General features: G+C 42.1%; 1 protein-coding gene across 1 annotated transcript in view; it reads right to left on the bottom strand.

Annotated features, from left to right (window-relative positions):
* Window positions 1-27,368, bottom strand: part of LOC115474187 (sodium channel protein type 2 subunit alpha-like) — a 335,664-nt gene that overhangs the window by 214,505 nt on the left and 93,791 nt on the right. The window contains 1 exon segment of the mRNA XM_030209540.1: window positions 15,714-15,855. Within this exon segment, the coding sequence (XP_030065400.1) occupies window positions 15,714-15,855 (142 nt within the window).

The raw sequence follows: 27,368 nt of genomic DNA, 5'->3' as shown, positions 1-27,368 counted from the left end.
CCAAGGCAACAAAGGAGTGGCTCAGGAAGAAGCACATTAGGGTCATGGAGTGGCCTAGCCAGTCACCAGACCTTAATCCCATTGAAAACTTATGGAGGGAGCTGAAGCTGCGAGTTGCCAAGCGACAGCCCAGAACTCTTAATGATTTAGAGATGATCTGCAAAGAGGAGTGGACCAAAATTCCTCCTGACATGTGTGCAAACCTCATCATCAACTACAGAAGACGTCTGACCGCTGTGCTTGCCAACAAGGGTTTTGCCACCAAGTATTAGGTCTTGTTTGCCAGAGGGATCAAATACTTATTTCCCTCTGCAGAATGCAAATAAATTCATATACTTTCCACAATGTGATTTTCCGGATTTAATTTGTGATGTGCTATCTCTCACTGTTACCAATAACCTACCCTTCAATTATGGGCTGCTCATGTCTTTGTCAGTGGGCAAACTTACAAAATCAGCAAGGGATCAAATACTTATTTCCCCCACTGTATGTATACTTGGAAAATTAATGTATTTAATTTTAATAATGTCATTAAGGAATATCACCCACAGTAGTACAAATTTGCAACCTTATCAACAAAATCTTGAACTAATCAGTGTTTTTCTCAACATTTACACATTTGATACCATATTGTTCTCCTCAGAAATTTTTGGCAGCCAGGTGGCATGAAGAAGTAGTGCCCTGCAATGGCAAAAAAAAGCAAGTGTCTATTTTTACTGAAGCACTTGCTTCCTTTTGCCATTGCAGGGCAGAGTAGCTGGGTTGGGGAAGAGGAATGCTTAAATTTCCACAAACCTTTGGTGAGTTACATGTAAACATGCTCTGTATCCACAATAATCGAACCTCTTCCCAACAACCGGTAGGCCATTTCTCCTTGGAAGCCACACACACACAAAATTTTGATTCTCATGTCATCTGAGCAACAGCAACATAAACTCTCCACTAGCAGGCCACAAAACCTGAAAAAAATTACAACTCGCCATACATGTAGCAAACCTGATAGAAAACAGTAGCACTAATGCCTACGATTCAAATAGCAACAACCCTACCTACAAATAGGCAACACTACAAATATTACACTGGGCCACAGAACATTAATACACCTACTACTGGTCAAACAGAACAAGTGGGATTTCTATAGATAGCTATACAAACAACATACCGCACCTTGGTTACAAGCAAAACACAGTAACAGACAGACCCTCATCAAATAGAGATCACAAATTAGAAACAGAAATATGAAAAAAAAAATTGAACTGGTAACCCCCAAGAATTCAAAACTCAGCACTCAACACTGGAAAAATAAAACCAAATTCATTTACTCTTGTATTGAACACAATACAAAGATATCCACAAAGCACATTTCTCAAAACTAACATATTCCAGTTCATAATAAAACATTTTTTCCTACTTTTGTTGTCTGGGCATTTTATTTTTCCAATCTTGTCAGTCCCAATGAGTTTCTCTCTTCTGCTTTCCTGCCTGTCTTCTGCCAGCTTTCTCTATTTATTTATTTAGATTTTGCTCACACCTTTTTTAGTAGTAGCTCAAGGTGAGTTACATTCAGGTACTCTGAATATTTTTCTGTCCCAGGAGGGCTCACAATTTAAATTTGTACCTGAGGCAATGGAGGGTTAAGTGACTTGCCCAAGAGCACAAGGAGTAGCAGTGGGATTTGAACTGGCCACCTCTGGATTGCAAGACTGGTGCTCTAACCACTAGGCCACTCCTCCAATCCATTTGTTCTTTCTCCTCGCTCCTCCTGTCTTCTTCTATTCTCTCACATATGTCTCTGACATATTTATCTTTCCCTTTCTTTTCTGCCTTTCTGTCCATTCATATTTCACCCTCTTTCTCACCCTCCAGTTCTCCAACTCCTTCTTTTTACTTTTCACATACCTATCAACTTTCCATCTCCTTCTCTCAGTCCCTAGCTCTCCCATTTCCGATCTCACTCCTTCCCCATTCTCCTATTCCCTTCTGTCACACTCCCATTACCACATTTTTACTCTCTGTACTCACCACTCTCCTCTCACTCATTGACAAACCCTCATGGCCTCTCCCACGTTGTTTAGCATTTCCCCACCCTCCACATTTGTAGCTCAGCATCTCGTCTCTCTCTCTCTCCTTTTTTCACCCCCATACTGATGTAGCTCAACATCTTCCCTCTCTCTCCTTCTTTCCACCCCCATAATATTATTGCCAAACATCTTCCCTCTCTCCCTCCCCCCAACATTTGCAGCATATCATCCCCTGTCCCCTCTTTATTCTCTACCCCAATAGTGCAGCTTCTCTCCTTTCTAGCCAACAATGTAGCTTCTCCTTTTTTTCTCTCTCCTTCTTCCCATAGTCAGCATGCCCCTCTCTATCCATTTCTTCTCCTTCTCATAGTTAGCATCTCCTCCTCTCTCTCTCCACTCCATCCCCTCCCCCTCTTTCCCATTCTTCTCCTCCCCCCCCCCCAATAGTCAGCATCTCCCCACTCTTTCCCACTTCATATCTAGAATCCCACTGTCTCTTCTCTTCCCTTGTCCCCATTATGTCATCTCCTCCCTGTCCAGCATTTCTCCTCCCCCCTCAACCAGTGGTCCAATATTTCTTCTTTTCCTTTTCTATTCAAGAATGCAAACATTATTGGCTAGAGAGCTTTACTCATGTGTCAGGAATCTGTCAGACTGTGAGACTGGGTAGTAAAAAATGGAATGACCTTAAGAGCCACTCATCTGGCACAGCAAAAATGCTTTGACAGATAGGCTGAATTTCCAGCTAGAATCTCATAAGATGTCCCCAAGTATCTTTTTACAGTGAGCAACTCCCAAAATAGATCTGTTCATAACAGCTGAGAAAAGGAAGGTTCTGAGTTTTTGCTCCAGAAGGAAGTCAGAAAGCAGACAACTGCAGCAACTCCTAAATGTGTATTCTCCAATTCCTACACAGAGAAAAACTCAGAGGATACTGAGGTACTATGATTCTCAGTCACCTCTTGACCAAGAGAGATTTGGTTTCCCATCTTTCAGGATTTATACAAAAGGGAACCAATCGGGTTAAACATTTTTCTAGCATTGATAATGTTGGAATATTACTTTATCCCACTCTCTAATCTTTTGTCCTTATGACTTGGAGTTTGACAGAGAAATAATACATTCCAAAAAGAAGGCCTTAATTAAACAGATATGGGGCAAACTATCAAGGTCACCCAAGTCTGGGCACTAGAAATCTGAACACTAAGCTAGTATTCTATAATGGTAAATTTACACGTCAAAGCCATTATAGAACACTAATGTAAGTTGGCAAATGACATGTCTAAAGTTAGGCACCTCCACTTATGCCTACTATATGGCAGGCATAAATGTTAGTGCCTATATGTGGCAGTTGCAAATATAAATAATCTAGAAAGCATGTGTGAGAATAGCCGGAATGCTCATGTCTCATTCATGCTCCTTCTATGTGAGCAACCCCTTTGCAGTTACACACTGGACAATTTATGCACATGCTTTATAGAATAGGGGCATAATTCTCCTATGCATGTAACTGCAAATAAATGTCAATTAGTGAGAAGGACAATTACTGAATGTGGGCAGTTTCGCAGTCACCTGCCCTCCCCCTTCAACTGAAAATGCCACAAAAACTAATATCTTTGGAAAACAAACAGGGCTGCAGTTTTATTATTCACAGAATTGACAAATAAATAACATATCAACACATTCTTGGCCTTCCAGCTATAAATAAACACCTAATAAACTTCATTAATCATTTGACTAGACGGTGATGTCCCAGTCATACAGATATCACTAAATGACTTCCGGCCTTCTGTAAGCCCTTGTGGGGATGCAAAGGGTCACATTTATCAAGACCTTGATATATGTTTTCCCAGCACTCAAATCATTCTGAAGTGGCAATGCAAGAGAAGATGCATATTCATGCTAAAAAATAATAAATTATGGTCAAATTGGCTGGAATATACCAGAGCATACCTTCTCTACCGCTAACAGCTCTCCACCTATGCTAAGACCCTGATGTTTCTCCCAAGACCCTCCCAAACTTCTTGTAAAACTGTCAAGAAGTTTTTTGATCCAATCTCAGAGAGATGGACCTTATCAGGCCGATAAAGTACAGGGCAATATATAGCTATTAATTCATGCTGAACAATACAACCCTTTGACAGCATCTCATTCATTTCAGAATTTACCCTTTTTCTTAAATGCTCAATACCTTTACCTTTATGAAGACCCTCCCATTCTCTTCTAAGAATAATGTTAGACCAAATCACATGAAGTTTTGAAAAAAAATCATAAATCCCTAAAATATCTTTTTTCATTTGCCTAATGAGGTCCACTCCCTTGACATAAATCATTTCCCCCAAAATGCAACAATAAAATATGAGGCTCAGCAAACCAATGCTTTGCTTGTAATAAAGTCGGTAACATCTGATCTTACTACATTCCTCTAAACCCTAACCAATAAATCCACAATCCTTGCAATGCCAGTCCCAAGTGTTTGCTCATTTTCAACTTCATTGAATGCTTCTGTGCCCAGAATACATAGGAATTTCCACAAATCCAAACCACAATCTCTTCCTATCTCTGAATTGAAGATAAAACTACAAAGAAACAATGAATAAATAATAAACACTCTTGATGCTAGTGCACATACATTTTATAACAGGATGAACTCCATCTATCTATCTTTTTTCTTACATTCTCCACAGACATCCCTTGTGCAGCTGCAAATGAGGCTGCCCAATTCTAAAAGCGTGAGTCCCAAATGACACAGGATCAAAACCAACTAACCTTAAAGCTGACTTTAAAACAGCAGCAAACTGATAACGTGTCAAAGAAAACAGATTAGCATATATTAATCAATAAATACCACAAGTATGCCTTACTTCCATAAAATTCTCTGCAGCCATCACTAAGCAAGTATTGAAACCTGTGACACTTCCGAGTCTTACCCATGCCCTTTTCCCAATTGATCTGTCTTTAATCTCCAAAGCCGAAAGATAACCTTATCATACAGAACATCCTTATCATCTATAAACAAGCATCTTCTACTCATATCAGTTTTTGACGATGCAACTAACTTACTCACCCTGAAAGCTCCATTAAATGCCCAAGAAAATGCCATTTGAAACAATTTCAATTCATATGATGAAAAACAATATCAGGAAAGACTACAAATGTTGACTGTAAAAATCGTGAATAGGCATACAACTTATTTATTTATTCTGGACTTGCTATACCGCTTTAACTGTCAGGCTATTGAGTTTAAACATATTAGAACAAGCACCTCATATTAATTCCTAAATTAAGAAATAATTTGTAGGATCCTTAAAACCAATACATTTTCAATAAAATGCAACACTTGTTAAAGCAGTCATAACAGCTGATTTTGACCAACTCATTTCAATTACTTTTAGAATGAATTCCAATACTAAACTCTTTCCAATAGGCCGACCTACAGCCCAACTATCACGCTGTAACACTTGCCAAAATGTCTTCCAAGCACCAGAATATGCTTTCAATATATTATCTCTAAGGATGAAGCTAATAACTCTTCAACTTAGGCAGGAAAGCTGTTCAAAGTTCTGGTATTCTTGTAGGCTGTTTTCCTACCTCTGGAGAAAGCAACCAAAAATGGGACCACTGGAAATGAGACAATGCTTCTGCTAAATCATTGGTATATCCAGGAATATTGCATGTAGTCATAATATATTTAAATATCCAACATCTACTACTACTACTACTTAACATTTCTAGAGCGCTACTAGGGTTACGCAGAACTGTACAGTTTAACAAAGAAGGACAGTCCCTGCTCAAAGGAGATTATAATCTAAGGGACGAAATGTCAAGTTGGGGCAGTCTAGATTTCCTGAATAGAGATAAAGTGGTTAGGTGCCGAAGGCGACATTGAAGAGGTGGCCTTTGAGTAAGGATTTGAAGATGGGCAGGGAGGGGGCCTGGCGTATGGGCTCAGGGAGTTTATTCCAAGCATGGGGTGAGGCGAGACAGAAAGGGCAGAGCCTGGAGTTGGCGGTGGTGGAGAAGGGTACTGAAAGGAGGGCTTTGTCTTGAGAGCTGAGGTTCCGGGTAGGAACGTAAGGGGAGATGAGGGTAGAGAGGTAAGGAGGGGCTGCAGATCGAGTGCATTTGTAGGTTAGTAGGAGAAGCTTGAACTGTATGGGGTACCTGATCGGAAGCCAGTGAAGTGACTTGAGGAGAGGGGTGATATGAGTATATCGGTCCAGGCGGAAGATAAGACGTGCAGCAGAGTTCTGAACGGACTGAAGGGGGGATAGATGGCTAAGTGGGAGGCCAGTGAGGAAAAGGTTGCAGTAGTCAAGGCGAGAGGTAATGAGAGAGTGGATGAGAGTTCGGGTGGTGTGCTCAGAGAGGAAAGGGCGAATTTTGCTAATGTTATATAGGAAGAAGCGGAAGGTCTTTGCTATCTACTGGATATGCGCAGAGAAGGAGAGGGAGAGTCAAAGATGACTCCGAGGTTGCGGGCCGATGAGACAGGGATGACGAGGGCGTTATCAACTAAGATAGAGAGTGGAGGGAGAGGAGAAGTGGGCTTGGGTGGGAAGACAATAAGCTCTGTCTTGGCCATGTTCAGTTTCAGGTGGCGGTTAGACATCCAGGCAGCAATGTCGGATAAGCAGGCCGATACTTTGGCCTGGGTTTCCGCAGTGATGTCTGGTGTGGAGAGATAAAGCTGGGTGTCGTCAGCATAAAGATGATATTGGAAACATCTAAGAATAATCATATGCAAAATTTCTAACAACAGCTGACATCTGACAGATTGACAGTTAATAGCAAAACCTACAGCCATATAATCAGATATTATAATTATTCTTCTGCTTTTAATTGCTCACCCCACAGAATCAATGCCACGCAAAAAGGAAGTAATTCAAAAAAGGCTAAATTCCTTGTCCATCCCTTCTGAAACCACAATGAAGGCCAAGCTTCAGCACACCAAGACCCAGCAAAATATAGGCCAAATCCTAAACCTCCAGATGCATCAGAAAACAACTGTAAATCATCATTCATCACCTGGGGTGGAGGGGGGGGGGGGGGGGGCTGTTGTCAAACTGAAATTCCATTCACTGCCACAAAAAGGATTTCCATTACTTTGAATCTATTTTAACCTGCAAAGGGATTCTAATAAAATGATGACCTTTCAATACTCCTTTTGTTATATAAGACAGTCTCCTAATAAAAATCTGTCCCACTGGAATTACTCTGCAAGCAAATTTAAATAATCCAGTTAGTGACTACATTTGGTTCAATGTCAATTTACTAGCTATAAGAGCAATATCAATAGCCTATACAAATTTATTTATGTTTTCAATAGGCAATCTACACTGCATCTGAACAGAATTCAGTTGAATTCCTAAAAACATACAGTGGGGGAAATAAGTATTTGATCCCTTGCTGATTTTGTAAGTTTGCCCACTGAGAAAGACATGAGCAGCCCATAATTGAAGGGTAGGTTATTGGTAACAGTGAGAGATAGCACATCACAAATTAAATCCGGAAAATCACATTGTGGAAAGTATATGAATTTATTTGCATTCTGCAGAGGGAAATAAGTATTTGATCCCCCACCAACCAGTAAGAGATCTGGCCCCTACAGACCAGGTAGATGCTCCAAATCAACTCGTTACCTGCATGACAGACAGCTGTCGGCAATGGTCACCTGTATGAAAGACACCTGTCCACAGACTCAGTGAATCAGTCAGACTCTAACCTCTACAAAATGGCCAAGAGCAAGGAGCTGTCTAAGGATGTCAGGGACAAGATCATACACCTGCACAAGGCTGGAATGGGCTACAAAACCATCAGTAAGACGCTGGGCGAGAAGGAGACAACTGTTGGTGCCATAGTAAGAAAATGGAAGAAGTACAAAATGACTGTCAATCGACAAAGATCTGGGGCTCCACGCAAAATCTCACCTCGTGGGGTATCCTTGATCATGAGGAAGGTTAGAAATCAGCCTACAACTACAAGGGGGGGAACTTGTCAATGATCTCAAGGCAGCTGGGACCACTGTCACCACGAAAACCATTGGTAACACATTACGACATAACGGATTGCAATCCTGCAGTGCCCGCAAGGTCCCCCTGCTCCGGAAGGCACATGTGACGGCCCGTCTGAAGTTTGCCAGTGAACACCTGGATGATGCCGAGAGTGATTGGGAGAAGGTGCTGTGGTCAGATGAGACAAAAATTGAGCTCTTTGGCATGAACTCAACTCGCCGTGTTTGGAGGAAGAGAAATGCTGCCTATGACCCAAAGAACACCGTCCCCACTGTCAAGCATGGAGGTGGAAATGTTATGTTTTGGGGGTGTTTCTCTGCTAAGGGCACAGGACTACTTCACCGCATCAATGGGAGAATGGATGGGGCCATGTACCGTACAATTCTGAGTGACAACCTCCTTCCCTCTGCCAGGGCCTTAAAAATGGGTCGTGGCTGGGTCTTCCAGCACGACAATGACCCAAAACATACAGCCAAGGCAACAAAGGAGTGGCTCAGGAAGAAGCACATTAGGGTCATGGAGTGGCCTAGCCAGTCACCAGACCTTAATCCCATTGAAAACTTATGGAGGGAGCTGACGCTGCGAGTTGCCAAGCGACAGCCCAGAACTCTTAATAATTTAGAGATGATCTGCAAAGAGGAGTGGACCAAAATTCCTCCTGACATGTGTGCAAACCTCATCATCAACTACAGAAGACGTCTGACCGCTGTGCTTGCCAACAAGGGTTTTGCCACCAAGTATTAGGTCTTGTTTGCCAGAGGGATTAAATACTTATTTCCCTCTGCAGAATGCAAATAAATTCATATACTTTCCACAATGTGATTTTCCGGATTTAATTTGTGATGTGCTATCTCTCACTGTTACCAATAACCTACCCTTCAATTATGGGCTGCTCATGTCTTTGTCAGTGGGCAAACTTACAAAATCAGCAAGGGATCAAATACTTATTTCCCCCACTGTAAGCATTGTACAAGGACCTTCACATTTTTTCTTCAGCCAAAGGAATGCCCATGCAACAAGGTGACCGTGGCCAGAAGAATGCTAGGCTGCGTAGAGAGGGGCATAACCAGCAGAAGAAAGGAGGTGTTGAGGAATGCTCTCCCACGGGAGGTGGTGGAGATGAAAACAGTAATGGAATTTAAACATGCGTGGGATAAACACAAAGGAATCCAGTTTAGAAGGAATGGTTCCGTGGAATTTTAGCGGAGATTGGGTAGTGACGCCGGTAATTGGAAACAAAACTGGAGCTGGGCAGACTTCTATGGTCTACGCCCTGATCGTGACTGAATAGATAGGGATGGGCTGGAGTGTAAATTTTAAGGGGCTTCGGTGTTAGCTTCAGAACTCAGTACAAGAACAGTACTGGGCAGACTTCTACGGTCTGTGCCCTAAGAAAGGCAAGGGCAAATCAAACTTGGGTATACATATAAACTATCACATACCAGGTAAAATGAGTTTATCTTGTTGGGCAGACTGTATGGACCGTACAGGTCTTTATCTGCCGTCATTTACTATGTTACTATCAGGCTTATTTTTGAAAGAGAAGGGCGCCTATCTTTCGACACAAATCGGGAGATGGGCATCCTTCTCTCAGGGTCGCCCAAATCAGCATAATCGAAAGCCGATTTGGGCCATCCCCAACTGCTTTCCGTCGCGGGGACGACCAAAGTTCCCGAGGGCATGTCGGAGGCATAGCGAAGGCGGGACTGGGGCATGCCTAACAGATGGGCGTCCTCAAGCGATAATGGAAAAAATAAGGGCGTCCCTGACGAACACTTGGCTGACTTTACTTGGTCCTTTTTTTTCTACGACGAAGCCACAAAAATGTGCCCTAAATGACCAGATGACCACCGGAGGGAATCGGGGATGATCTCCCCTGACTCCCCCAGTGGTCACTAACCACCTCCACCCCGAAAAAAAATCTTTAAAAACGTTCTCTTTTTTGGGGGGGGGAGTATGGGTGAAGGATGTCCTTCACTATGCCTCTGTCCCTGCGATGGCAGTTGAGGACATCCTTCCTATGCCTCCGTCCCTGCGACGGCAGTTGAGAACATCCAAAATGTGGATGTTTCTGTGAGAAGGATGTCCATGCCTTTGCTATGTCTCTGACACCCCCTTTATTTATTTGGATTTTGGATCACAAGTAGCAGCAGTGGGATTTGAACTGGCCAGCTCTGGATTGCAAGACCAGTGCTCTAACCACTAGGCCACTCCTCCACTCCAACACTCTGCCCAGCGTTGAAAGCGGCCCTAGTGGGAAACCCCACTGACCCCGGAAGTGTGTCAGAAGGGGCGACCAGCGAGGACCTAGGCACGCAACAATCGACGCTGAAAGCTGAAGGAATTTTGCTTTTGTTCAGTGCAGAGCTCAGCGGTGACTCTGGAAACGTTGTGGGTGATGTTAGACCGGATTAATACTACGCTTCAAAAGACGTCAGGTGATGTTGAAAATCTTAATACTAAATTTGAAGGATTAAAATCAACTGTAGACTCTGTCAAAGAAGATTTAACAAAGCAAGTAAGTTGCAAAAAGAAGTTGATCTATTTAAGGACTTTAAAAATGTGGTTATCAAAGATAATACAGATATAAGAAGAAAAATCGAGCAGATTGAGAATTTTAATAGATGCCTCAACCTCCGTCTTTTAAATTTTCCAAAGTTAGCTGGGGTAACTCCGATAGATATATTTCGAAGATATCTGACTGAAATTGTGAAAATTCCTCCCGAGGCTATACCCCCGGTAAACAAGATTTATTATATTCCTAAACCTAAAGGAGAATTACGAGGTGCTGAAAATGATATTCCTGATTTGCAAAACATTTCTGATATATTGGAGCAATCCTCTGAAATAATAACGGACAGAGCTACAATGATTATTTCACTTGTTTTTGAGCAGGACTATAATACAATTCTAAAGCTCAATTTTGTGGTTCTAAAGTTTGGATATACCCTGACGTGACTAAACAAACACAACAAAAAAGAAAAGCATTTCTTGTTTTGAAACAAAAGACAATAGATATTGGGGGTTCTTTTTTTCTAGCATACCCTTGCAAATGTGTAGTAAAATTGGGCCAAACTAAATATACTTTTTTTTCACCGGAACATCTGAAATCGTTTCTAGAATTGAAACAATTGAAATAATGTATAGAAATACTTGGAGATTAGGCAGCCTTTACTTTCAGCTTAATATTACTTGTTTGATTACTTCTCTAATTCATCACCCCCCCCCCCCTTTTTATTTGGGGTCTAAGAAAGGATATATATTTTTGCCTGCTGAATGGTTAAACTCTAAATCTTCTTGTCTTATTATTAGTTTTCTTCTTTTAAATTTTCCTTTATAAATGCTTAAAGATGAGTGATGAGAGTATTACTGTATTATCATTTGCCTGTGTTTCTGTTACAAGGATATCCTTGTTAATTATAGTTAAACCAATAAATAAAGATTTTTAAAAATTGCTCCAGGGACCTACATACTGCTGTCAGGGAGTTGGGTATGACATTTGAGGCTGGCATAAAGGCTGGCAAAAAATATTTTAAAAGTTTTTTTTTTGAGGGTGGGAGGAAGTTAGTGACCACTGGGGGAGTATGGGGAGGTCATCCCCGATTCCCTCCGGTGGTCATCTGGTCAGTTTGGTGAGCTTTTTGAGATTTGGTCGCAAGTAAAAAAGTCGGTCAAGTGCTCGTCAGGGACGCCCTTCTTTTTTCCATTATCGGCCGAGGACGCCCATGTGTTAAGCACACCCCAGTCCCGCCTTCGCTATGCTTGACACAGCCCCGGGAGTTTGGTCATCCCCAGGACGGAAAGCAGTTGAGGATGCCCAAAATCGGCTTTCGATTATGCCAATTTGGGCAACCCTGGGAGAAGGACACCCATCTTCCGATCTGTGTTGAAAGATGGGCGCCCTTCTCTTTCGAAAATAAGCCTGTTTGTCACTCTTCTTCCCATTATATCCCCCTTTCACCCCTCTCAAAACACCCCTTGCATTCTCATCATCCTCATTCTCATCATCATGAGATTCAGAAAATTCATCTTCATCCTCAATATCTGCCTTCAGTTTCTTCCTCTGCGGGACCGTCTGCTCCCTTGTTGTCCCTAGTTCTGATGCATAAGTCTTCCACACAGCCCTACTTCTATTTGCACTACTACTCGCAGACTTCATGTTTTTCCTATCTTTATTTTTATTCTTGACATCATTAATACTTTTCAAGGCTCTGCCAACAGACTTGTTCAACTTCCTCATAACTTTCACAGACTGCTTTGTCTCCTTTTTCCCAGTCCCACAATTAAAAATTGCTCCTTCCTCGCCTCTATTCCTCTTAGGCGCCATCATCAATATTCCAAGAGGGTAAAGAAGAAGAGGAATAAGGCTCCTTTACCAGACCCCAGGAAGCACTGATGAAAAGTATCCCTGTCATAAAACCGTGACCCAAAAGCCACGCTTCACTTCCACGGACAAACCAAGCCGCTCCGCACTATTACCAGAAGGTAAGATAAAACAGCGTAAGAAAAGTCCCTAAAGCAATAAACCCCTAATTCCACATTTTTTAGCAGAAGGACTTTTCTGAGGAGAACAAACAACAACCTCCCACCCCACCACCACACAAATCTGAAGAATGCCACCAAAACTTTCACCCTCACGATTGGCTCTAGTCCCGCCAATCACTGCCTCCTTTCCTCGCTACCTTCCCCAGATAAATTTATTGAAAGGAGGAAGGAGGCCACTCATGTCCATGTTATTCTGCCCCAGATGATTTTGGCTCTTTTCTTATTGCCATTAAGTAATTAGGTTTCAAACATAAGTGGTACTATTCTATAAATATGTGCACCATTTATAGAATAAAGAGGATAGTGGCCAGCATTGTCACTGCTTATACGTATATTCAGCAGCATTCCTTAAACAGATGGCGCCATTGAGTATACATATTAAGCACCAGAGCTGACCAAGCTGAGAATAAGGCCCATAGCACCTACTTTTATGCAACATATGTAAAGCTGAAATCAGGGGACGAGAATGGGCAGAGCTGGGGTGGAAATGGCATTTTATAAAATACATGCCTATGTGCAGATGCTTGCTGACATATATATGCAAAAGTTACCCTTGCCTATTTAGCAGCTGAGCCTCCTAGCAGCAGTATTGCAAGACTACTGCTAGAGGGCTGAACAGCAATTTTGAGTCAGGTATCTCTTGCAACAGGAATTCCCCAGAGATTATTCTTTTGCCCTCACTACTCATCCAAAGACTCCTGGTAGGTGCTGGGGGGGGGGGGGGGGGGGGGGGGGAGGTGCATGGAGGTGGGTAGGTTTGAAAGAGATTGGAGCTTGGGGGAATATCTGAAAAGGATTCATAGCTGGGAGTATTTATTACTAAGCACTGGTCCCCTTAAGTTGTTTCTCAGGAGCACAAGACCAGGGGAAGAAAAGTAAACATCACCTCTGGAAGTGTTGTTAATGTTCCATAAATAACACAGCATGCAAGTTTAATGCAAACTGCATTACCCATGTTGCATAATAATGAGATACTCTGTATGCATTATGAGATCTCATTTTTTAACATGTGTTGGGGTTGATTTTTACATGCTACAGTGAAATAACACCTATTAGGTGCAATCAACACACATTATAGGATTTTAACAGACATTAGATACTGCTTGATGTGTGCTATTGGCATAATACAGCTTAGTAAGCAGAGCTCAAGGGGGGGGGGGGGAATTATCAACGTGACTGTTAAGACGGGTTATTTTACCACAAGCTGTGCTAGAAGGGTCCTAATTTGACGTAAAATAGCACACCTTGTGGCATTATAACACATCTTAACAGTAGTCCATACTGATAACTCCCCCCCCCCTAAATCTCATATATGATTGCACTAAGGTTTTCAATTTAACCTGTTTTTTAAATCTTCTGTACTTAGATTGCCGCTGGGGTAACACTAAGCTCATTGCTTATGATAATTTGTTCAAAAATCTAGTGTTCACGTCTGTTAACTTCATTTTGTGTGACACATTACATTTCTTTAGGTACAATAATCTCACAGATCACAGTACTACAGTGCTGTTACATACAATCATTGTAGACATCCTGAAAGCATGATTGACCATTGAATAGGAGGACATCCTGCTAGTGGTAAGCAACTTTGCTTTACTGAACATCAACGTATTTGTTTAAGTGTGTTCTTTCATGAAAACCTGACGGAAACAACTGTACTTGAAGAATAAAAAACATCTGATTATATAGCATAAATAAAGGCCTCTTGATGGGGGTGGAAGAACAAACACAACTAGGAAAATGTACTAAATCTAAGAGAGGAGCACCCTCAGAGATCTAAGCACCCATGTGGTGGTAGTCACTCAAGACCACTAATGAGTGAAACATTGCACTTCATTCAATGGGTCGCTCACTCACTATTGTGGTATTTTATGTGCAATAATGTGCCATTTTGTGCTTAGTGCAATCATGTGCCCCATTAATGCTAACCAAACAAATGGCTGGCGGCAAATTCAAGGGAGAGACAGCCCTAACCCAAGTCCCTGAGGAAAGTTAGTCTGAAACCCCCAGAGTCGGGCGCACTGTTCATTTCAGAGGAGCCAGCGTCTTATAATTTATAAAGAATTTCTTTATTTTGCAGTTGCTTGAAGAATCTTAAATATAAAGCAATTTTCTCCTTGACTAAACTTCATAAATACAACTTAATGACTTCAACTTGATTACTTAATTTAAGGACCGTTGGCCGACATGCGGCATGTTTCAGTAAAGCTGCGTCAGGGTTCGGGCCATGCATTAAACACCATAACTATAATGTTCCTAAGATGGGTTGCCAACTTAAGAAAATTATAAGAAGCTGGGCCAATCTTTTTTTTGAATGTTGGACATACAATTACTCCTGTCTTTTTGAAGGAGATGTGTCTTTGAGTGTGTCCGTTTAAAGTTGACATTTCAGAGGAGAGCAGTCTTTCCTTCATGAGTATTGAGCGATTGAATCATCAGAGCCCTCAGCATCTGGTTTCACCGACACAGGGCAGATAAGATAAGTGATCAGTTTTCATGTTTTATTTGACTTGTCATTTATGCTGGCTGAGTTGGTCAATTGTAGTGCATTTGTTCGGTTAGAATTAATGGGGCACACAAGCATAAGCACAAAATGGCACATTACTGCACATAAAATACCACAATAATGAGTGAGCGACCCATTGAATGAAGTGCAATGTCTCACCCGTTAGTGGTCTTGAGTGACTACCACGTGGGTGCTTAAATCTCTGAGGGTGCCCCTCTTTCATTATTAGATTTAACACATTTTCCTGGTTATGTTTGTTCTATATAATTTGTTTACTAGTGAGGTAGGGGATTTTTGACTCTTGATGGGGGGGAGGGCATCCTGTCAAATGTAGCTATCAGTTTACTTGAATCTTTATTTACAGCAATAATAGCAAGAAAATGTTCCTCTGTTCCCCTTACTGTTTACACTGAAAAAATGTATTATGGGCTGTAATATATTTCTGTTCATCTCCAATCTCAACAAATCTATATGTCATGGAAGTGCGAGAAGGGTAGAAGAAACAGAAACTATCAGTGTTTTACATATGCCAAGAGGACAGGAACTTAACCAATTGATTTAAACCTAATCATACCTTACATGAAATTTTCTCTGCTTTAGAACTTTAGTTTTGCAATATGCTCTCACCAGCTGATAAAGATTTTCCCAAAAGTCCTGAGTCATTAACCGGAACAGTGACAGGAATGCCCAGCTGAACGTGTCAAAACTTGTGTAACCGTAGTTAGGGTTTCTACCAGCTTTAACACACACATATCCTCCTGGACATCGACTATACAAGGCAAAAAAGAGAAAAAATTAATATAAGTGCTATGGTAGACTAAAGACTACCTTTACAGTAAAGTGTTACTATTTTACATATATCATAATACATATTCAAGATGATACTGCTGTTGAAATTTTCCAAACTATTTTGATGAATATATAGGAGGAGGCTTCATTGGTAATAGATGGACAGAGATAGTAGACAACAATAGAAGTGTCTTCAGTATTAGCACACATGTGATTAATCAAGTCCTTTGATTGCTTTAAACGAGACCTGTTAAAATATACATTTAAATTAACTTGATTAAGAACCAGGCTTCCCAAACCTGTCCTTGGGACTCCACAGCCATTTGGGTTTTCAGGATTTACATAATGAATATGCATGAAATAAATTTGAATACATTGCATACTCAATCGGGACTCCAAGATTTCTGTCCCCCTTCCCCCCCCCCCCCCCCCCCCCCCCCCCCCCGGTGCCTCCATTCCTCTTTCTACTGTATGAATTGATGAATTGTTAACTGTCCTCTTTTCAGTGCTGTTTTTATTCTACCTGATTAATTTTCTCTGTCCCATTGTTTTATACCGCTTTGCGGTTTTGTATTGAAGAGGCAGTTAAGCATATATCTACATAAACTAAACTAAATGATATAAATGATATAAAACTTTTATCTCGTGCATAGTCATTTTGGATACCCTGAAATCCCACAGAATGTCAGTATCTCAAGATTGGTTTAGGAAGCTAGAAGTCATAGCAATACACAAGAAAATAAATAAATATAATTTTAAATGTTCAGCTCATTAAAGCACTGTTTTTACTGATGTCTATGAAATAGAGAAATCATTTTTTTTTATCAGTATCCATGCAAAATGAAAATACAAAGGGTTTAACCAGGCAGGAGAGGCTTCTGTCTGGTAAAAATCCCACTGAGCTAGCCAATTCTGGATATTCTGCAGCACTTAACTGGTTAGTGCCTCTGAACATCTCTGCTAACTGATCATCCTCTAATCGGCTAGGTTAGGGGCAGGCTAGGGGTGGAGTGTGAGCAGAGCATCAAATTAGACAGTTAGTAGCAATATTCAGTCCGCTAACTGGATAAGTAACTGCATAAGGACAGGACAACAAAATAGCTGTCCTAACTTTGGGGCCTTTTTATCAAGCCATGCTAGGGCTACCGCGGCAACGGCGCATGACAAATCGGCCCTACCGCCAAGCTCGCTCAGGAGCCCGACGATGTTCCAACTTCTACAGCGCGCCATTTCCGGTACTAGGAACATTTATTTCCTAGTGCTGCGAGCTTACCGGCGGAAATCGGGCGGCACTGCCCAGGTACCACCGGGTTAGTGCAGGAGCCCTTACAGGCGGTAAGAGCTCTGGAGCAAATGGCTGTATGCCAATGTGCTGACTTAGCACATGGCCATTTACTAACCCTTTGAAAAAACAACCTTTTAACTGATGAAGTAAAAGGAGGCCTCGGTGTGCAGCAAACCCATTCACCCTTGAAAACTCTACTACTACTACTACTACTATTTAGCATTTCTATAGCGCTACAAGGCATACTCAGCGCTGCACAAACATAGAAGAAAGACAGTCCCTGCTCAAAGAGCTTACAATCTAATAGACAAAAAATAAATAAAGTAAGCAAATCAAATAATTAATGTGAACGGGAAGGAAGAGAGGAGGGTAGGTGGAGGCGAGTGGTTACGAGTCAAAAGCAATGTTAAAGAGGTGGGCTTTCAGTCTAGATTTAAAGGTGGCCAAGGATGGGGCAAGACGTAGGGGCTCAGGAAGTTTATTCCAGGCGTAGGGTGCAGCGAGACAGAAGGCGCGAAAGTCTGGAGTTGGCAGTAGTGGAGAAGGGAACAGATAAGAAGGATTTATCCATGGAGCGGAGTGCACGGGAAGGGGTGTAGGGAAGGACGAGTGGGGAGAGATACTGGGGAGCAGCAGAGTGAATACATTTATAGGTTAGTAGAAGAAGTTTGAACAGGATGCGAAAATGGATAGGGAGCCAGTGAAGGGTCTTGAGGAGAGGGGTAGTATGAGTAAAGCGACCCTGGCGGAAGATGAGACGGGCAGCAGAGTTTTGAACCGACTGGAGAGGGGAGAGGTGACTAAGTGGGAGGCCAGCAAGAAGCAGATTACAGTAGTCTAAACGAGAGGTGACAAGGGTGTGGATGAGGGTTTTGGTAGAGTGCTTGGAAAGAAAGGGGCGGATTTTACGGATGTTGTAAAGAAAGAAACGACAGGTCTTGGCGGTCTGCTGGATATGAGCAGAGAAGGAGAGAGAAGAGTCAAAGATGACCCCAAGGTTTCGAGCTGAGGAGACAGGGAGAATGAGAGAGCCATCAACAGAAATAGAAAATGGGGGGAGCGGGGAGGTGGGTTTGGGGGGGAAAATGAGAAGCTCAGTTTTGGTCATATTTAATTTCAGGTGGCGTTGAGACATCCAGGCAGCAAACTTTGGTTTGGATGCAAGGTGAGATATCAGGGGTAGAAAGGTAGATTTGGGAGTCATCAGCATAGAGATGGTAGGAAAAGCCATGGGATGAGATTAATGAACCAAGGGAAGAAGTGTAGATAGAAAAGAGGAGGGGACCAAGAACAGAACCCTGAGGTACGCCGACAGGCAGAGGGATAGAAGTAGAAGAAAAATCCCACTATCTGTATAACTATGGGTTGAGTTAAGGGAGGAGCAGAGGTACACCTAAAAATTCTCTGGTTAGCTATATTAGGGCCCTGTTTACTAAGGTGCATTTGCATTTTTAACACACTAAAATTAGTGCACACTAAATGCTAGATATATCCATATATTCCTATGGGCATCTCTAGGGTTAGCGCACACTGATCCACTTATCTCTCCATTTCTTTGTTCTCCTCCCTCCCCCCACCATCCAGCATCTTTGCCTCCCTCGATAGGCCTAGTATGTCTACCCCCTCTTCCCTCCAACCCATATGGGCTGGCATCTCTCTCTCTTCCATTATCACCCCCCCGTGCAGCATGTGTCCCTATTTCTGTACATTCGGCATCTTTCCCTGTCTCTTCCCTTCATCTCCCACAGCCCCACACCTCTCTTTCTCTTATTCTCTCAACACTATAATCTGGCATCTGCTCCCTTTCTGCCCTGCTCCCCTCTAGTAGTCGGGCATCTCCCCCTCTCTCTTTGGTCCCCCTTGGTAGTTAATCTCCCCCCTCTCTCCCTGTTCCTCTTGCAATCCTCTGGCATTACTCCTGTCCTCCTCCTCCTGCAGATCCAGCATCTCTCCTACCTCCCCCTATGGGTCTAGCATCTCTCCTTCCTCCCACCCCACCCCCCCCCCCCCCCCGCACATCCAACATCTCTCCTGCTCCCCACGAGTTCAACAGCTCTCCTTCCCTCTCCCTCATAAGTTCTAAGAAGATACGTTCTATTGCAGGAAGGACTGTGGAAGACAGGAGAGCTAGACTGAATCCTGAGATTGTTGATGACTTCTTATTCATCCACAGATTTAAAAAATCATAATAGTGCTTCATAGGGCATATTTCTCCCCCACTAGGGCATACAAAACAGGTTGAATTTTGTACCCCTGGACATTTTAACAGGGTAGATTAGGATTCCTTGGAGTTGTAGAAATTAGCTATTGTTGGGGTTAGAAGGGTAGAGGGTGGTGGTGAGGAAGGTTATTATAGCTGCTCGCTGTTATTATTATTTAATGTTTTTAAATTTATATACAAAAGTTGCACAGCATATTGTTCCTTTTTATACTTTAATAAAAAGATTTAAATATAAAATCATAATTGTTCAAGGATTCTGCAGATGAGGATAGAGCCCATGGGAATGGGGTGGGGATGGGATGGAGTGGAAACAGAGACAGAACCTGCGAGGATGGGGTGGGGACGGAGACAGAACCCACAGGGATAGGGCGAGGACAAACTTTGTCCCCCTGTCATTCTCTAGTGACACCTTATAAACAGGAAGTGACATCAGCAAGACTTCTGCCATCAGAAATTTCCTACAGGCACTGAGCATGCATGGTATGAATAAACACTTCTTCACTGCTTTTTATAGCCCACCCATTCATTTTATTTTCTCTGTTCTTGTGCCAAGTCTGGCTCTCTATGTTTTTACAGTCTACAAATGGAATTTGCCTCTTTGTTTTACAGCTTACAAACTGCATCTTTTTCTGCGCTCTGTGTTATGTCTGTCTGTCTGTCTCTCTCTCTTTGCCTCTCTCTGTGTGACCATTTATCTGGACTATCAGCACATATGCAAATGAACTAAAATTCTCCAGGTTTTTGTGCTCTCCTTAACATTGGGGAAAATACCTAACATTTTACAATGTCCCCACGCTGTTTGTTTATCTCTGCTTACAAAGTCAGCCTATTCTCATCCTGAAAGAATCCTCCACATCCTAACCCCTCCCCTCCCTTACAGACATGCCATTTTCTCTAATGGAATCTGTCTCTCTGTGTTTTACAACTTACAGCAAATTACATACAGACACTGATTTTTATCAAGTTTGCAATTGTGATGCTCTGACCCAAACAGAGCACAGAAAAGACTCTTGAGAAATAATTCATTTACCACTCCCCCTCCCTATTCCATCACCTTCACCCTTTTCCATATAGCAAACAGTTTACAGAGGAATCTGCCTGGGAGATGAATTGTTTCTCTAACAAAGAAATCTCCCCTCCCTCTTCCTTGGTTCTTAGCACAGCAAGTGGGATCAGACTCTCCCACCCCACCTCTTTTCAGCTGTTGTCAAAACCTGTTTACCATAATAACCCGCTCCCTTGCTTCTCTCCCTTACAGACACATTGGAGCTCAAAGTCTGATACCTCAGTTAGGGAGATTATTCCACTGGGCACTGCACTATCTGAACAAGGTATAAGTTCTGTAAACATTAGTTCATAAATAGGGTAAAAACCTACACTACCCCCTCCCTTTTCACACAGCAAAAGTGGAAGTGTAACCTGTGTTATTTTAAAGCCAAAACTGTGCACTGTCCTCATACATCTAAAGACGCTGAGAAATAGTTATAAACAAAAAGCAGCATGTTAGCGCATAAACACAGAACAGCAGCCAAACACAGATCTCCCTTTGTTAGGTGGGGAGACCCACTTGAAAAAAAAGGGGTTTTGTGCTAATATTTCAATATGCAGCCCTATGGGTACTGAACAGGTTGTGCTCTGGTGGTGGTATCCCTTTTCCTGTATTACAGCTAACCCTTCTAAATGCAGAAGAAGATTCTTTGTTAAAAGTCTGTTAGAACACACTAATTATATGGTCAGTTAAGCCTAATCAAATCATGTGGTGTTATATTTGCTAGCAACCAATGCATAAAGAATTCTCACTTTAAAAATCTGTTAGAACACACTAATCAAATGGTCAGTTAAGCCCAATCAGATCATGTGCTATTACATTTGCTGGCAACCAAAGTATAAAGAATTGTCATGTTAATATCCATCTATATGCTTTATGGATTCATTGCTGGTAACATTTAAAGATAAGTTATTTCTGGTTCATATATTAAACTTGGACATCATAGACAATTTCATGGAGTTTGCTTATAAAAATGATAAGTTTGGGAGGGGTCACATGATGCCGTTGAGTTGAGTGTACGCCTGTGAACTCTGCTCTGTTCCATCCGCAACAAAATCAGCATTTGCAGCCCATCAATTTCTCTCCTGGTGGATTGACTCTCACCACTACTTCAAGGTGACTTTGGTGGAGCTCTGTGACCGGCTGCAGCACAGCATGCTGGCTAACACCCCGTGGTCTGGAAAGGATCATATGCAGCCTGTGAGCCCCAAGATGGTGATGACGCCCAGTGCTCCTGTAATCACTTTGCAGGACGAGGCGGTGAGGGAGCTAACTAAACAGCTTATAGTGGTTTGATATGATTGTCCTTCCAAACTGCAAGTGTCAGTCGATGACATCTGGAAGAATTTGGAGCAGAAAGGCTCGAGACTGCAGCAGGCTGAAAAGAGAATCAGGTTTCAAAAGGATCACGTGGACTCGGCGGAGGTGCAGCTCACCACGGTAGAGGCCCAATACAAGCAGCTGCTTCACCAAGTGGATGACCAAGAAAACAGAGGCAGATGCAATAGTATCTGCATAATTGGTCTACCTGAGTTGGCTGCTGTTAAGGAACTGTGGAAATTGAGAACTAGCTCCCTTCTCATTTGGGTCTCAATTTTCCAGGTGCGGCCATGCGTGTGGAGCACATGAACTGAGTGGGTGCCCTTTGGGAGGGGGCACATCACCTGAGGCCAGTGATGGCAAGAGTGTTCATCTATGCTAAGAAGGACAGACTGCTGCAGGTCTAAAGAATCTGCCGGAATGGACTAAAGTTCTTTTATTTCAGGACTACTCGGCTTGGGTCTCCGAGCAGCACAAACAAATGGGCCAGCATTGCAAACTCCTATTTGACAAGGGAGTGTGATTTGTGCTGTTATACCCAGTGAAGGTCAGGGTGACCCATGAAAATAAGACTTTGTTTTTCACAGACCTGCATGACCATCAAGCTTTTGTGAAAAAATGCGAAGATGATTTGGTCCATCTGCAGCAGTGGATTTTGTGTGGTTTTTCTTCTTGTTTTGTTTGTTTTCAGTGGGACATCCCCTATTTTTCATTTTCCATCTCTCTGTTTCATCTAAGTGGGGCCTGACCAGGAGCCTAACCCTGTTTACCTGATATGACTGGCTTGCCTGTTGGTGGAGGGGGGGCCTTATGGCTCTGTGAGACAGCAACTTTGGCTTTGCTGGATGTTGTATGGGGAGCCCCACCCTGGGCGTTATCAGATAGAGAGCAGCAGGTGACAGCAGGAAGTAGCCTTTGGACTGGATCGGCACGCCTGGGCCCAGTTCGTGGACACTTAGGTGGATTTCTGGGCACTTCAGTAGGTTGTCCACTTGCTGTTGCTTCCAGAGCTCCTCCACAGCTCTTCTGTTTGTTGCTATTACTTATTGCCTATGTGTTCTTAGGATACTTGATTAGCATCTATATTGACTTTAGTGGCAGGAGGATTCTTGGTATAAAAGGGTGCAAAAGAATGGAATGAGGGATAGTTGGTGTTTGCTGTGGTGGGATTGGATGTAAGGTGGGTTTAAGGAGTGGTGTATGTTTGTGTGGTGGGGATTTTACCTGTGTTTTCTGATTGTGGGGGATGTGGTTTTGGGGGTGGGGAAAGGGATCTGTAGGGGTTGGGAGGGTAGGAGGCCTGGATGAGTGGGGGGCTAGAAGGTGTTGGATGGAGGTTGAGGTTCTATAATCCCAAATGTGGGGCAGTGTCCTATGGGGGTACCTCCCTGCTATTCTGGGGTTACTTTCTCTTAGTGGGCTGGTGGCTGGGACAGCTCACTGGGATTGAAAGGCTTACTTGCCTTATTCTGGGTGGCCTATCTGAAGGAGTTACTTAATGGTCCGTTTGGTCAGTTGGAATGTAGGCGGTATCTCCTCTCCTGTTAAATGATCTAAACTTTTGCTGGCCTTGCAGTGGCACAGGGTGGACATTGCACTTCTACAAGAGACCCATCTATCTGATACTGAGCACGCCAAGCTTATGGATTGAGGATGAACATCTTTCCCCTCAAATTGATGGTTATGCACTGTGAGAAAACAGAGACCATACACAAAGTGACAAGCTGCCACTTTTCCCATACATGCAAATCATAGTACCTTAGGCAATAACATGTCTAACCTCTTGAAGAGGAACCTGGAGTTTTAAAAACTTTTAGTTCAGGCCTCACCCTGGCAGAGTGAGGCCATCCTCAGCATCACTTCAGACAACTTAATAGCAGCTAAACTAAACAGTAATTTTATACCGCAGCCACCTTGCAGGTTCTATGCAGGCATACCTGGGAAGTAGTAAGCAAGAAAAAAGGCAAAAATCAAATAAATTATAAAAGAGAATCCAATATTAAACGTACTGTATTTCAAAAATTTATCAAATAGCCATGTTTTGAGGGTTTTTCTAAATAACAAGAGACTATTGAAAGATCTAAGAACGCCTGGGAGCTCATTCCAGAATTTTATTCCCATAAAAACAAATGAAGACTGGAAAACTTACTTAAATCTGACAAATTTTGAAGATAGGAGATGTAAAAGTAAAGTATTCCATAGTTTTAAAGTGTTATCCCAACAAGGAAGAGTAAATAATGACAGCATATATTCAGGAGCGAGACCATGTTTTGAAAATGACTGTACAAGCTTTAAAATGTATCCTAGCTTTCAAGGGAAGCCAGTGGGCCCTCACCAAGAAGGGAGACACCCTATCAAACTTCTTAGCAGAACAGATCAAATGAACTGCTACAATTTGCAAAGTTTGCAGCCTCTTTAAATTAGTTGCATATATCCAATAAAAAATACATTATGATAGTCTAGCTGGCTTAAAATCAAGGCCTGAACAACCAACCTAAACTGTAGAGATTCAAAGCCACGTCTAATCCTTCTTTGCATTCTCAGACTAACAAATACTTTTTTTAGTTAGTTGTGCCACATGTTTCTCAAAGGAAAAACCAGTATCCAAAACTACACCCAAAATTTTTAACTCCAATTCGATTGGAAAACAAATATTGTTTATAGTAATCATATGACATAAAATAATCTGTCTTGAATTAGAAGTCCCAAAAAATTTTGTTTTGTCCAAATATAATTTTAGTTTATGAGTAGCTGCCCAATCTTCCTCTAGTTTAACTCCAAATGTAGCCTTATTATAAACATTTGATAGGCTCACATCCAGGGGGATAATTAAGGCGATGTCATCTGTATAGATGAAAATTTTTACAGCATGACTATCTAAGATTTTTCCTAAAAATGGCATTACTACATTAACGACAAGAGGTGACAGGAGAGATCCCTCAGGGACGTCACACTGAATCCCAAGAAGGGGAAATTCATTCCTTATTTTTACCTGGTAAGATCTTAAAAGTTAGAAATCCCCTAAACCAGTCCAGGACCGGACCTACTACCCTGATTTCATCCAATAACTATAACACCAACTCATGATCTATCACACCAAATGCTGCTGACAGATCAAACTGGATCCTTACTAAGCCAGTACTGTACTTCTGCTGTTATGGCACTTATAGCTATTTCAGTGCTAAAGTTCTTTCTGAAGCCTGATTGGAAAATAGACAGAATATTATATTGATCAAGAAACTCCACAAATTGTTTTGTAACTACGGCTTGTAATATCTTTACAAACAGCGGCATAGATGCTACTGGCCTATAGTTGCTAACATGTGATAATGGACCAGATCAGTTCTTTAAGAATGGCATAAGAACAATGTGCCCTAAATAATTAGGGTAATGCCCTGTTCCAAGCACAAATTTAACCAAGCCATAAACCAAATTTAAAACACCAGAGATGGTGACTTAAAAAGGTAAGTGGGACAACTATCTAGGGTACAATGAAGGAAGAATATCTCAACATTAATATTTTAGTCTCTTCCAAGTTCCATATTCCATCACTTAAAACACCAAGGTCAGGCAGACTTGTGCAACCAGAGTAGCCCACTAACTTCTCAAAAGATAAGGCTGATAATGCTTTATATATATTTTCAATTTTTGAATAAAAACTCTGCTAATTCCTCATCTGAGGGCCTCACATCTGGATTGGCCACTGTTGGAAACTGGATGCTGGGCTAGATGGACCATTGGTCTGACCCAGTATGGCTACTGTTATGTTAGATTGACCGTCGAAACAGTTACCCAAGCCATCAGGAAGTTATTATTATTATTATTTATTGCATTTGTATTCCACCTTTTCCCACCTATTTGCAGGCTCAAAGTGGCTTACATAGTTTTGTTAACACAATTAGTCCTGGATGTCAGGTACAATTATTGTTGTACAGAGATTAGTTAAGGGAAGAAGTGGAGAGTAGAAGGAAGGTATTTATTGGTATAGTAGGCGGTAGGTTTTCAGCAGTGGATTAGTAAAGTTCTCCAACTCTCACTGCAAATTAGATACCTGCCCCAGCTACCTACTGAAATCCGCCCCGGAACGCTTCATAACAGACCTCACATCCCACCTAAACCACATGCTACAACAAGGTCGCTTCCCCGAGGAAAATGGCAACATTCTAGTCACCCCAATACCAAAAGACACCAAGAAAAAAACAGACGACATCACCAACTACCGACCAGTAGCATTTATCCCATTGGCAGTTAAACTGATGGAAAGCATTGTAACCAAACAACTCACAGACTACTTATATAAATTCTCAATATTACATGAGTCACAATCAGGATTTTGCCCCCTCCATAGCACCGAAACAGTATTACTCACTCTCCTAGCCAAATTCAGACAAGAAATAGCAATCTGCAAAAGCATCCTCCTCCTCCAATTCGACATGTCGAGCGCGTTTGACATGGTAAACCACAATATATTAATAAGTATACTAGAATATTTCAGGATCAGTGGAAACATACTCACCTGGATTAAAGGCTTCCTAACCACAAGATCATATCAAGTAAAGTCAAACGCGAACATATCATCACTGTGGAAAGCAAACTGCGGAGTATCACAAGGATCACCGCTATCACCGACCCTCTTTAACTTAATGATGATCCCACTAGCCAAGTCCCTAGCCAATCAAGGTCTCAACCCTTTCATATACGCAGATGATGTAATAATTTACATCCCTTACAAAACCAAACTGCAGGAAATCGCAAACAAAATCGAGCTAAGTCTGAATATCATGGAATCATGAGCCAATGCATTTCAACTAAAGCTTAACGAAGAAAAAACACACTGCCTTGTCCTCTCGTCCCAACACAGCAAGGACAACACCACAAGCATCGACACCCCAGGTCACACCCTCCCCGTATCAGACAGCCTGAAAATCCTTGGCGTCATAATAGACCGCAACCTAACACTGGAGAGCCAAGTAAAATCTACCACAAAGAAAATGTTCCACTCAATGTGGAAGCTCAAACTCATGAAACAATACTTCCTGAGGGATACCTTTCGCAACATGATAAAATCAACGGTAATAAGTCAATAAGTCAACTAGACTGCTGCAATGGAATCAATGCAGGTTGCAAAGAACAAACCTTAAAGAAACTTCAAACCGCTCAAAACACTAAAGCCAGACTCATATTTGGAAAAACACGATTCGAAAGTGCAAAACCCCTCCGAGAAAAACTACACTGGCTCCCAATCAAAGAACGCATTGCCTTTAAAATCTGCACCATGGTTCATAAAATACTCTATGGCGAAGCGCCATGATACATGATAGACTTAATCGACCTACCAACCTAAAACGCCTCCATTTCAACACGATCACATCTCTACCTACACTACCCAAGCTGCAAAGGTCTTAAATACAAATCTACTTATACATCCAGCTTTTCCTACATAAACACACAACTGTGGAACGCGCTACCAAAGGCAGTGAAAAACATATACAACCACCTAAACTTCCGGAACATACTAAAAACCAACCTGTTCAAAAAGGCATACCATCCCGAACCAACCTAAAAGACTGACCTTGCCTACACATGAAAACCAAAGCACGTACGTTCACAACAATACTC

The sequence above is a fragment of the Microcaecilia unicolor genome, chromosome 7 (assembly GCF_901765095.1).
Source record: "Microcaecilia unicolor chromosome 7, aMicUni1.1, whole genome shotgun sequence".
Classification (NCBI taxonomy): Eukaryota; Metazoa; Chordata; class Amphibia; order Gymnophiona; family Siphonopidae; genus Microcaecilia; species Microcaecilia unicolor.
This window is presented reverse-complemented; position numbering and strand designations above follow the sequence as displayed.